This window comes from Misgurnus anguillicaudatus, chromosome 23, assembly GCF_027580225.2.
Source record: "Misgurnus anguillicaudatus chromosome 23, ASM2758022v2, whole genome shotgun sequence".
Lineage (NCBI taxonomy): Eukaryota > Metazoa > Chordata > Actinopteri > Cypriniformes > Cobitidae > Misgurnus > Misgurnus anguillicaudatus.
In genome coordinates, this window is record NC_073359.2 from 23,217,720 (window position 1) to 23,232,231 (window position 14,512).

Here is a 14,512-nt window from a genome sequence, read left to right on the forward strand (position 1 = left end):
AAAAACAATACAGTTCATTTTTTAAAGTCTTTATACACCACTAATAATATAGTTATGTATATTATATTGCATTTCTGTCAAGATATCCTTCTAAAAGTTACACAATGCACCTTTAAAGAGCACCTATGGACCTATTTACTTTTAGGTGTGTATTAGTACATGCTAACAATATGCAAAAGGTACACAGACTGTAGGCAACAGTTTACATCTTGGGATTGATGATGTAGACAAGATCGACATTATCATAAATCTTCCCGCTTCGGACTTACAGCCTGTAAGTTAACTCCTGTCAGCATTGCATTGTGACCGAATCTTTTAAACATGGTAAGGAGCGTCACATTTCCTGCGAACGTCAGAGGTATTCAGGCCAATCACAACATACAGATTAGCTGGCCAATCAGGGACACAACGCTTTTCAAATCGATGCGTTTTAGGAAGAGAGTGAAATCTGGAGCTACAAAAATGTACAGTATGTGGAAAATAATGTGTTTTTTTATCATAAACCACGCAAACACATTGTATTATAACAAATACACAAAATAACGTTATTTCTTAGCAATAAAATAGATGCACTTTAATGTGATTTTAGTGCTAATTATTAAATACTCTGGCATTTGTATCATTATTAAAATGTTATTTGGCCCATTTATGGGCCTTTAAACCAGTCAAGAAACAGTCCAACTCATTTTAAAAAGTTTTACGACACTTTCAGAAATGGCCTTGTGCAAGTATAGCGAGTAACACACGCCAATTAGCAGCTACACACATCTTTTGATCTTTGGAAACCCAATTTGAAGCAATAGGTTGTATCTTAGCACAAACTCCCGGGCATTTGGCACACATACAACTACACACTCCTGTGTACGGACACTTCTGAGAGTAAACATCATTGTGTTTGCCTGGGCTGCAAATGAGGGCTCGACTGATGCTAGCTGAGGGCTCTGTGGACCCCGGCAGTATCGGCTTTGAGGAAGATTACAACAATTCAGCCTCTACCCATCTCCTCCAACACCTCCCCTCCTTCCCACTTCTTTTACTCATGTTTCTGGCTTGTTTTATTTTCTGTTCTGAGGTGAAATTACGAGCATGTTTGTTCATTCATGCAGACAAATTAAATGTGTGAGTTGATTTTCAGAAACATAATGAAGTATGTTAGATTATCATTTGTTTGGTTGCATAGTTGAGAAAAATCTGCCAAAACAGATACAAAACAATTGAACAATTGTGTGCGTACAAGATTTGTTTTATTTGATGATGTGCACTAAACACCAATTTAATTTTGAGCATTTTTATTTAACTCATTCCCCGCCAGCCATTTTTTAAAAAGTTGCCCGCACGCATTTTTTTGTGATTTTCACAAAGTTTCACAAAATGGCTTCCAGGAAAATTTTCTTCTAAAAATATATAAACATACAAATATATCAAATGAAAGAAAAGACCCTCTGCTTTCAAACAAACAAACAAACAAAACCCGGAAAAAAAAAACGTTTCATCCTATCTATAGTTTTTCTCTGCTTATTAACTCTTAAATATGTTTATAAATATATATATATATAGTTTAAAATTAGTAAATAACGTTTGGCTTCAGGGTTTTTTTCAAAAATTGCTTAAGTGCCGTTTTTGCCATCTAGTGGAAGTACCCTTACACAGAAGTTGCCATTTTGCAACTCCATGTTTCTACAGTAGCCCTAAATGGACAAACTGCTCTATAGAGCTTGTTTTTTCCACTACGTTGTCTCAGACGATGCAGCGTTTGTCCTGTGGCGGCTACCGTAGCTTCTCTATGCGTTTTGAAAGGAGGGGTAAGCTGTGGACTGAGCCGTTGGTTGCAACTCACAATGTCACCTGTAGATGCCGCTAAAAATCTACACAGTGGACCTTTAACATTTATAATGTGTTACTTTGTTTATATTCACTCTGTCATATTTAACTCATAGCAAAATCAGACCAAATAAACAATCATTATTGCTATTTTAGCTAAGGATAGATAATTAGTTTACTCCAAGAACGACAATTATAAAGTTATTTATAAAAATAACTATATTGGACAATACCAATGCACAACAATGTTATTTCTATACTAAGCTTGCATGCTGAAGTTTTACATTAAAAGTTCTTTATATTCAACTGGATTTTGATTGGCCATCAATTTTTTATCGTTCATGAGCTGGAAAAATCGATCTGAAAGTGATCACAATGGTATTGTTTCCAGTGTTGGGGAAAGTTACTTTTAAAAGTAATGCATTACAATATTAAGTTACTCCCCAAAAAAGTAACTAATTGCGTTACTTAGTTACTTTTCATGGAAAGTAATGCTTACGTTACTTTTAAGTTAATTTTGCGTTACTTTTGCTTACTTGGCTGAGGCTTGATCTCTTTTAGGCCTTGCAGGTGTTTTTTATGATGGCAAAAATGTCAAGCTCTGGCCTGCCAACAATACGTTTCTGACTCAAACTGTTCCCGCTCAGGCGGAGAGAGTGCTTAATTCTACGTTAATTTGTTCAGTTTAATTCAGTACCTTTATTTTATTTTTAAATGTAATTAATTAAATTGAAAAGTAACTCGGATTACTTTTTTTTTAAAGTAACTCAAATATTAATGTGTATATTTATAAAGTAATGCGTTACTTTACTTGTTAATTCTGATATTATTACGTAATGCGCGTTACTTGTAATGCGTTACCCCCAACACTGATTGTTACTCTTTATCATTTTAGTTGTGGTGTGGACTTTACTTTTCTCTTATATTAAAACGATTTTTAAAACTTTATGGTTATCATGCTTGATGTGAATGAGCCTTTACGCGTCTGATACTTTACTAAGTATTTTACATGTATCTTTCGGAAACTGACTCTTTCGGAAATTAACATTTCTAAAATGAAAAAGCATCAGTTTTTTAGTTGTCGTTTTTATGTGTGAGAATAGCTACTATAGGCTTATCTAAAACTTGTCGCTTTGTTCTGCATTGAGTTTGTGCATGCAAGCTTTTAGCAAAATACTTTTTTGTTTCAAACTGTAGCACAGTTGTGTTCATAGAGAATGCTGTAGATTTATGGATTCAAATTTTTGTCATTTCACGTTTCGCAGCCCGACACACGCAAGCCACTATATACGTCGTGCTGGTGGTGAATGAGATTTTGAAAATGAGTGACATATTTTGCAAAAACCATTCTCATCGCAAGACGAGGACTGGTTTAGTTTTGAAGGTTTTTGGTTGTGGATAATTGCATGTCATTTAAGATGGATTCGAGCTCTGTGCTTTTTTGTAAGTAAGGAGGAAATAGCTGTCGAATCCTAAAGCAAGAAATCCCTTAAATCAAATTTTATCCCTTAACTGTCATCTTTCCAGATATTAGCAAAACAGCATTCCCGTTTGTTTCAAGTGAGACTTTTCTCATTTTGCTTTCAAAATGTCCGATTTTTTTTTTTTAATTCTCCTCTCATTTCCGCAGCTAATCGCCCACCGACCTTCTACGTGCCGGAGGCCAGACTGCAGACCTTTGCGGGGGAGAACTTTGTGTATCAATTCGCGGCCACGGACCCAGAGGGCTCGGCCCTCCTCTTCCAGCTGGAGTCGGGGCCTCCCGGGGCCTCCGTTTCACCCGCTGGGCTCCTCATCTGGAAGGTGCAAACGGATGAAACACAGAGTTTTCAATTTGTGGTGTCTGATGAGTGTGATGCACAGAGCAGATTTACTGTGGAGGTGAGAGACTTTTTGCGTTTAAGGAAAAATTGAATTTCAGTGGCATATGAAAGAAACTTTAGTTGAGTCAATAGTTTTGCTTGTCTTCCATTCTGATTGAAAATGAAGAGATTTATTTAAGCAAAAAATAACTGCAGTCCAAAACTTTTTGGGTATAAAATAAACAAAACGTAGGTACTTAAGAAATCAATGTAAAAATTATATTTTCCCAATTTGCAAAGGAAATACTTTTTTATAATTTAGGCTGTCGCGATTTTACAGGAAATGTCAGTTTGACATCATTTGACTTTAATGCACAAAGAAAAGTACACTGAAAAAATTATTCATTCAATTTACTCAATTTATTTAAGCTACATTTTAAAAAAAATTGAAAAACAAAACAAAAAAAATCTGTTTAAATGGAGCTTAAATAAATTGATTGCGAACACTTATCTTAAAAAAATTGAGTAAATTGAATGAATTTTTTTTTTCAGTGTACGTACATTATCCTGCACTTTTATATTTTAAACAAAGATGGCGATAGAGAGGCCATAGTTACAGATTGCGACTTTAACTCTTTCCCCCGCTATTGATGAGTTATCTCGAGTTATTGACGAGTTAACTCGTCAATTAAGAAAAACATTTGAATTAAAAAAATGTGTTTCTAAAGAATTTTTATGTTAATCTACAATACCGTGATTATCCACTAGATGGCGCACTTACCCAATTTATGAAAAAAATGAAGCAAAAAACGTTATTTACTATTTTTAAACTCTGTGTATGTTTGGAGAATTGTTCTGAATTTGATCTGAAATGTAATTATTTCAGCTTTTTGCTAAAATAAATGTGTATTTTTAAAGAAAAATACCCCACGTTTTGTTTGTTTGTTGGTTTGTTTGTTTATTGTTTGTTTGTTTCTTTCATTTGATATAGTTGTATGTTTATATATTTTAGAAGATTTTTTTTCTGGAACGCATTTTGTGAATCTTTTGTGAAAATCACATTTTGTGAAAATCACATCATTAAGATATTAAATAAAGATCATGTTCCATGAAGATATTTGGAAATTTCCTATCATAAATATATAAAAAATATTTTTAATCATTAGTAATTGTGTGTGTTACTTTAATTTAAAGATGATATTTAGATTTTTTGCACCATCAGATTCCAGATTTTCATAGTTGTATTTACGCCAAATATTGTCCAATCCTAACATACCATACATCAATTGAAAGATTATTTATTCAGATTTCAGATGATGTATAAATCTTAATTTAAAGAAAAATGTACCCTTAAGACTCCAGGGTCACACATTATATAGAATTTAAACATTTTATTTTGATGGTCAAGCACACACCATAAACACTTTTAGGTACTTTTGGATATGGTACCGTGGTAATACTATGCTTTACTATGTTTTAAGACATTACCTTCATAATGGCATACTTTTAAGTATCCAGTATTAAAGTATTTCCAGTTAAATAATATGATATATATAATGTATGTGAATATCAGCATGCATGCATAGTGTCAGTCAAGGTCCCTCAATATCATCTGCATCTATTATATCAGCAGTGTACCATGGTAATGCTGCTACCCAATTTGTTTAAATGTTTACAGAGTATCCAGTAGGAAATGTTTATTTTCTATATTGATATGAGCACAATTTTCTAACCACAGCATGCAGACAGCACAACTCAGCTAGTCATTTTCTCCGGAGTCTTGTGTCAGACAGGAAAAGACAAACGTTTTCTCCATCTCTGCTGTGTGGACCCGAGACGGCTAACAAGCATCTGCTTCCTGCCTCCCAGCGCTTATTAAAGACTGTCTGTGTTTGAGTGAGTTGTTTGAGGATAGGAGAGGATGCCTGTAATTATCAGGAATGCCTCGACAACTGACTGCATTCGTGGACTAAGTTTTGGGTCTATTCTGCCATTTTAATACAGGGAAATGGGGTGAAAAAAAATGGTTAAAAATATTTTTAAAATGTATGCGTTGGTTCACAATGGTCACAAAAATATTTGAGTCTATAGCTGCAATCCGTAACTTTTGCCTCTCTATCGCCATCTCTGTTAAAACATACAATTGCAGGTTATTTTACATACTTTTCGGATATTTCCCACAAAATCTCACATTGACAGCTCAAAATATAAATCTTTAATATAAGCTTGTATAAGGTTGTACTTGGCATAATATAAGAATTTTTTTACATTGTTTACATACATAACTTCTCAATAGCTGATTTAAGTCAAACGTTAAAACATGTCCATAGTGAATGTGATGAACTACATGTGGTTTTTCTGCTGGGTCGCCTGTGTGCTTTTAATTTAATTCAGCATTTCATACCAAATAATTGATCTCAATTGCCTTACATTTCTGTTCATGTTTCTATGGTTACAGGTAGATGTACGTCCATGTGAGTGTGCGAATGGAGGAACCTGTGTGACCGACGTCAAGCATCCAGCGGGCAGTGGCGAGTATCTGTGTGTGTGCCCGACCGGTTTCCATGGAGACCTGTGCCAGGAGGATCTGAACGAATGTGCTTCAGACCCGTGTGGAGCGGGAGTGTGTGTGGATCTGGTCGACGGGTTCGAATGCCAGTGCCCACCTGGACTCACAGGTATAGGTTTACCTCAGATTTAGACCTAAATTTGCTGACGTCCCAGTTGCATTAAACCAAAAGCGAAGTGGATGATTCTCTATTAGTCATTGGTTAATTAGATTTTCTTTCCTTAAAGTCCCCATGCAATGAAAATTTATTTTTTTGTCTGTTAGTATGAATATGTTAAAGTCTTACCGTGGGTTCACACCAGCCACGTTTGAGGTGTCAAATTCGCGTCTACCACGTGTAGTTTGCCGCTTCAACATTTTGAGTTTACTCGCTTCATTCGAAATTCAAGTCATCGAGACATTCACATGGAAATTCACGTCATGGGAGTGGCTTCTGCGACTCCGCTCACTTCCTGTAATTACGTCACTATTAGAGCAAGCTACTGAATGGTTAACGCAGCGTGTTTTTCCGCCAAAGTTCACATTTTTCAACTTGCGCGTTTGTCGCAGCAACGCTCATATTGCGCCATTCGCGAGACCTCCAGACGCACGTCAATGCGTCTTCACATTGACTTAACATTGAAATCGCTTGTGCTTGACGTCACTACATCGGCTGGTCTGAACGCAGCATTAAAGTCGCTATTAAATAGAAGTAGCAAACGTCATCTTTTCTCTATTGTGACGTATATTCGAGTAAATGGCTTTTAAAATGGGAAACATGTAGGACGGGACTTGATTTCGTTCTTTGAGAACTGACTGGATCGTTGGAAGATGGGCCGTGTTGCTAATTCCTAATCCAATCTTTTCCTAGGCAGAAACTAGTCACGGCATTCCTTGTGACAGTAAGTGAAGAGAGATCATTTCGAGGAGAGGAGAAGATTAGCATTTTTGATTTATGCTTATAAGGACACATGAATTTTTAAAAAATAATGACGTAAAAAGATCATTTCTAATAAACACTACAAAATTACATATAAAAATAAGAATTGTAAAGTTTGATTTCAATGCGACTTTCACTCACTCCCTGCCAGCCTTTTTTTTTAAGTTGCCCGCCAGCATTTTTTGTGATTTTCTCAAAAGTTTCACAAAGTGCCTTCCAGGAAAATTTTCTTCTAAATATAAGTTTTGTTGCAAAACGAGATAACTCCGTTTTTAACATTTTTGTCAAAACATGTTTATTATTATGTTATCATGTTATTATTTTGTTTATGGTGCTACTTAGCTGTATTTTTTAAGATATGAAGGTTTAAATCAAAACAAACCAACTGCAGTTGAATTTATATTAATTGGAATGCACAACCAAAAGACAAGATTTCTAAAAAATAAAAAAATGGAGTTATCTCGTTTTGCAAAGAAACTCTTCATATATAAACATACAAATATATCAAATGAAAGAACAGACCCTCTGCTTTCAAACATATCTATATTTTCTCCCTGCTTATAAACTCTTAAATATGGGTGTTTTTCTTCAAAATATTGTTTAGCAAAAAGCTAAAAATAAAATAAATTAATTGCATTGTTGTGAATGAATTTTGTTAAATCAGATTCAGAACAATCATCAAAACATACACGTAGTGTAAAATTAATTAATAATTCTTTGCTTCAGTTTTTGTATAAATTGGGTAATCTAGTGGATAATCGTGGTATTACAGATAACTATAAAAACTCAACAGAAACACATTTTTTTCTACGAGATAATTTGTCAGTGGTGGGGAAAGAGTTAAAGGTATCTTGGCATTTGCAAACAATGCAAAATTCACATTTAGAAAATATAAGCATTGTAAAATCATTCTACACTTTAGTTTTTGCCCCTCCCCCAACTTCCTGTTTCAGTGAAAATTTAGGAATAATGTGTGAATTAGTCTTTCCACTAACCACGACCAATCAAATTCTTCATATCGTTGCTCCAGCTTTTGCTCAAGTATCGCCCTTGGACCTAATATATATATATAAGCATATAAAACATATAATGAATTACTGTTTTTATCAAACTTTGCTTGGAAGATTGGCTGAAAGTTAGCGATTTACTGCGACTCATATCGCTATGGGCCACCGCAGATGGTTTGGACGTGATTAGAAACACTTCGAAGAGAAGCCACAAACAACATGCATTCAAAAAAATGCCAGCAGATTGTATTAAACCCACACAGAGGAAAGCAGCCCGTATCCTACCGTACTGGGCTGTGCTGTAAACATGCCAAAACATAGCAATGAATCCTTTGAGAGTTGTTTTTATCTCTATTGAAAATAGTCTGTAGTTTGCCCACTTGATACTTTAAATGGAGGGAATATCTACTGTATAAGATCTTCGGTTGTTGTGTTGTTTATGTGTGTTTGTGTTTTCGGGCCACAGGTGTGATGTGTCAGGAGGATGTGAACGAATGCGAGGGAACTCCGTGTTTTCCCGGCGTCACGTGTTTAAACAGCTTTGGCTCTTTCAGGTGTGGCCCATGCCCTCGGGGTCTGGAAGGCAATGGGATCTCCTGCGAAGGTGGGAAAGCTACACTTCCTATTAAAGCACATTTAAAACTTTTGCCAAGTGCAGACTAAAAAAAAAATCAGCCAGTAACAAAATTTGACCTCTGCTTTGTTGTGTGCACAAAAAAGGAAACAAAGCATTTTTTGTTTGTTGTGCTTTCACGCATGGAGGCCAAACCAACACAGTTGTGTCATTCCCGCTGGTGTCTGCTTTAGGGAATAGGGGGTGTTTTATTTTACCAAGGACTCAGTTTGAGAGCAACCCATGCTCACCGAGATGCCAGATAGACATAAAAACAGTGGACATTTCAAAAGAAACGCAGTGAAAGTATAACCTTGATATATTTAATATCGACTGAGTAAGGCCATGTCAAAGATTAAAAATCAATGTAAAATCAAACATTGATGCTCCAAATCTCACCATAGATTTTAAACACAAGGTATAATAGAACCAGATATAATTTAACCTAAAATTTTAAATATGTTAGATTAAACTAAAATAGTTTGTTTCTGTTGAAAAAGATATGTTGTGTGTTTCTCAGCTTTTTTTGTCTAGTGGGGCTTCACACAGATGTGTTTTCTATCTTTCTCTGTTGCACCTTGGCAAAATGTTCTGCCAAGTGTCTTTTGACAATAACCTGAAAGCTTTAAACCTTTACTCGATATCAGGATGTTCACAGTTTCCAGGGATTTATTGACTTCTTCATCCTGGTCTGGCCTGGAAGGGCTATCACAAAGAAACACAACAGACAAACAGAAGCTTAAAATATCCAGAAGACATCACAAGATGCTTCTCCACCTTCTGCACACACAAAGTTGATTCAAAACACATCTCCAATATTGTGATTGTCTATGATATCCAGACTAAAATCTTATAATCTACACTTAGTATTTTTGTCTTGTTTTTAGTACAAATATCTAAACATTCTTAAATTATGATGCGTTTTCTTCATGAGCAAAATGCCCTAAGAAAATAAGTCTAGTTTTTAGACAAAAAACATAAAATGTAAATGAAACTGTGCTTACATTGCAAAAAATGTATTTATCTATTTATCTATATCTATATTTTTTCAGTAAAAATATCTAAAATATTCTTAAATTAGGATGCTTTTCTTTGCAAGCAAAAATACCAAATAAAATAAATCTAGTTTTTAGACCAAAAATATCAAATTTAAGTGATTTTGTGCATAAAACAAGCAAACAAAAAAATATGCTAATTGGGTAAGAAAAAAATCTTGACCTTTTTTAAACACTTAATTCAAGAAAAATTCAAGAATGTGCTTACCCATTTGGCATTTTTTGCTTGTTTTATGCACAAAATCACTAAAATTTTATATTTTTGGTCTAAAAACTACTTATTTTCTTGTGTCGTTTTGCTCATTAAGACAATACATATTGATTTAAGAAATTTTTAGATATTTTTACTGAAAACAAGAAAACAAGAGACCAAAATACTAAGAACATTTTTTCTTGAAAATCTTTTTTTTTTGCAGTGTAACAAGCAAAAAAAATCTGCCAACTTTTTTCTTAAACATTTAATTCAAGAAAAATTGCTTACCCCATTGGCATATATTTTTGCTTGTTTTAAACGCAAATTAACTTAAATGGTATATTTCAAGAAAATACATTTAGATTTAAGATTTTTTTTTTAGATAATTTAGCATTAAACTTTGAGTTCAATCGTTGATGTAAAATAAGTCTAGTTTTTTAGACAAAAAAGCCCCCATAAAATTTAAGCGAATTTGTGCTTAAAACAAGCAAACAAAAAAATGCCAATTGGGTAAGAAAAAAATCTTAAACTTTTTTTTAAAACACTTAATTAAAGAAAAATTTAATAAAAATGTGCTTACCCATTAGCAGATTTTTTATTTATTTATTAAAGCACAAATTTACTTGATTTGTATATTTTTTGGTCAAAAAAATAGATTTTTTTCTTAGGTAATTTTGCTCATGAAAAAGCATCTTGAATTAAGAATTTTTAGATATTTGTACTAAAATAAAATAAAAACATGCTAAGTAAGTAATTTTTTGCAGTGTAATGATGAAATTAAGAGCATTAAAGTTTGAGTTTAATTGATATAAAATAAGTCTAGTTTTTAGACAAAAAAAAACATAAAATGTAAGTAAATAAAACAAAAAAGCAAACAAAAATGTGCTAATTGGGTAAAAAAAATCTTGAACTTTTTTTAAACACTTAATTAAAGAAAAATGTGCTTACCCATTGACAGATTTTTGGTTGTTTTAAGCACAAATTTACTTGATTGTATATTTTTTTGTCAAAAACTAGACTTTTTCCTTAGGCCATTTTGCTCACCAAGAAAATGCATCTTGATTTAAGAATTTTTAGTGTAATGATGAAATGAAGAGTATTAAAGTTTGAGTTCAATCATGGATATAAAATAAGTCTAGTTTTTAGACGTAAAAAATTAAGTAAATTGTGCTTAAAACAAGCACACAAAAAAATCTGCCAAGTACACTGCAAAAAATGTCTTAGTATTTTTGTCTTGTTTTCAGTAAAAATAGCTAACAATTCTTAAATTAAGATGCTTTTTCTTGATGAGTAAAACAACCCAAGAAAATAAGTCTAGTTTTTACCAAAAATATCACATTGATTTTGTGCATAAAACAAGCAAAAAAATCTGCCAATGGGGTAAGCACATTTTTCTTGAATTTAGTGTTTAAGAAAATGTTCAAGATGTTTTTGCTTACCCCATTGGCAGATCACTTAAAGTTTGTATTTTTTGTCTAAAAACTGGACTTGTTTTTCTGGGTAGTTTTGCTCATCAAGAAAAAGCATCTTAATTTAAGAATTTTTAGATAGTTTTACTGAAAATAAGACAAAAATACTAAGAAATTTTTTTGCAGTCTTGAAAATCATTTTTGCAGTGTAATTATGAGATTAAGAGCACCAAAGTTTAATTTCAATTATTGACATGACCTTACTCAAGTCAATATTAAAGATATCGAGGTAATATTTTTACTAAACAAATCAATCTATAACTTTCTCTCGTTCCCAGAACTGCCAAAATTGGTCACATCTCCTCCCATCAACTCCCCCGCCATCGCCTCTTCCTTGCCTCCCACTGTCCAGCCCATCAGCAAAACGGACGTCACTCTTTCCAAATCGACCTCCATTCACCCCTCACCGGAGTCCGGCGCTCCAAGCAAGACCTTGGTCGAGAAAGACGCCACTCTGAGTCAAAAAACCGGCAAGTATTTTTATCTCTCCACGTTCACAGATGGCCTGGAAATAAGACCGCGAGGCTTTCGTTCGAAGCCAAAAACGCCCACTGTTGGTGTCGTGACATTGCAGCAGAACGCTTCTTTGTCTTTGCCGCGCTCAGCGTGATGTCTCTTTGCTCCCCCTAGAGTCATTTCCTGAATTGGGGTTTTCAATGCGTGATGTTCCCAGGAAATGACTTTTCTCCAGCTGTTGAGCACAAAGCAAGACTGGGCCTGCTGGCGTGTCTTTACGCTAGCACCTTTTAGCCTCTTATCTCAGTATAAAGCCTGAAATTAGCGATTGTAATTAGCCGTGCCGGGCGCTATCTCTCTCTATGAGACTCGAGGTTGGGTAAAGGACAAATTTTTATTTAGTAAAGGTTTAAGGCACATACAGTAGTCACATTGGTATGATGCTGGATGTTGTGTAGACAGCCTCCCCATGACCTTTAAGCAATGCTCTACTAACTGAACTACAGGGTCGGTACATTAAGCTACAAGAATTTAGGTATAAAATAGTAATATAGTGAATAAATTATGACCAAATTTACATTTTTTGGATGATGTATTCAATCAATCCTGAGCTTTGACAGAGCAACATCTGAGCAATAAAATCCTCCGCTGTAATACCGAGTTTCATAAGAAGCACATATAGCCATATTTGTGGTAATATCTGAGGTATTTGCAGTCCAATGCTTCTGCGACTCATATTTGCTGGGACTGTCACATCAGACCCCAGGAGAACATCAAGATGTGAAATGTAAATTGGCTTGCTGGCTCTCCTCCACCATTTGTATGCTAACCATCCTGCAGCTTTCTGGCATTTCAGCAAAATGAACATTTTGCTTTATTGCCACAATGTCATCTTTTATTATCCGCCTCCTAATCCTACTATAAAGCTTTAGTTTTTAAACACGGGCATCAGTAGGCGAATGTAATGCGTTAGATATCACTTTTTCGCACGTCTGATGTCTTCATTTTAGTTTTTTAAGGCAGTGCATTCTGGGATTGTCTTATTTGTGAATTACAGTAGATCTGCAATGCTGTCTTCACTGTACAAAATTATATCATAAAAACTTAACAAATTAAGTTAAATAGTTATTTCAACTTACTACATGTCAATAGATCCTCCTGATCTGATTGTGCATCATTCATCAGTGTATGTTATAAATATGGAAGTCATTATTATGAGAAAGTCATTATTATAACATACTAATTCATTATTGTGAAATACTAAGTCATTATTATGAGATACTAATTCATTATTATTAGATACTAAGCCATTATTGTGACATACTAAGTTATTATTATGAGATACTAAGTCATTATTATGAGATATATGAGATACTATGTCATTATTATGAGATACTAATTCATTATTATTAGATACTAAGTCATTATTGTGACATACTAAGTTATTATTATGAGATACTAAGTCATTATTATGAGATATATGAGATACTAAGTCATTAATATGAGATATATGAGATGCTAATTCATTATTATGAGATACTATGTCATAATTATGAGATATATGAGATACTAATTCATTATTATATGATAGTAATTCATTACTATGAGATACTAAGTCATTATTATGAGATATATGACATACTAATTCATTATTATGAGATACTATGTCATTATTATGAGATATATGAGATACTAATTCATTATTATGAGATATATGAGATACTAAATCATTATTAAGTGCTATATGAGGTACTAATTCATTATTATGAGATATATGAAATACTAAGTCATTATTATGAGATATATGAGATACTAAGTCATTATTATGAGATATATGAGATACTAAGTCATTATGAGATACTAATTCATTCTTATGAGATACCAAGTCATTATTATGAGATACTTGTCATTATTATGAGATACTATTTAATTATTATAATATATATGAGATACTAATTCATTATGAGATACTATGTCATAATATTATGAGATACTAATTCATTATTATGAGATACATGAGATACTAAGTCATTATGAGATACTAATTCATTCTTATGAGATACCAAGTCATTATTATGAGATATATGAGATACTAAGTCATTATTATGAGATATATGAGATACTAAAGGGCTTGTTATAGTCGTGCGTAGGTCCTACGGCGTAGCGGCGACGGCGTAGGTTCCGCGTCGGTTTTCTTTTATACTTTTGCGTCGTCGTCCGCCTCCGTAGCTACACCGTAGAACCTACGCACGACTATAAATCGCCCTGTCATTATTATGAGATACTAAGTCATCATGAGATACTAATTCATTCTTATGAGATACCAAGTCATTATTATGAGATACTATTGAATTATTATGAGATATATGAGATACGCATTCATTATTATGAGATTTATGAGATACTAATTCATTATTATGAGATACATGAGATACTAAGTCATTATGAGATACTAATTCATTCTTATGAGATACCAAGTCATTATTATGAGATACTTGTCATTATTATGAGATACTAATTCATTATTATGAGATACTAATTCATTATTATGAGATACATGAGATACTAAGTCATTATTATGAGATACTAATTCATTCTTATGAGATAC

The 14,512-nt window shown here is 33.5% G+C and overlaps 1 protein-coding gene across 1 annotated transcript in view; it reads left to right on the forward strand.

Annotated features, from left to right (window-relative positions):
- Positions 1–14,512, forward strand: part of LOC129453855 (von Willebrand factor D and EGF domain-containing protein) — an 84,471-nt gene that overhangs the window by 47,765 nt on the left and 22,194 nt on the right. Inside the window, exons 17-20 of the mRNA XM_073861755.1 lie at positions 3,452–3,702; positions 6,082–6,301; positions 8,585–8,722; positions 11,727–11,918. Coding sequence (XP_073717856.1) covers positions 3,452–3,702; positions 6,082–6,301; positions 8,585–8,722; positions 11,727–11,918 — 801 coding nt within the window. The remainder of the gene's footprint in view (positions 1–3,451; positions 3,703–6,081; positions 6,302–8,584; positions 8,723–11,726; positions 11,919–14,512) is intronic.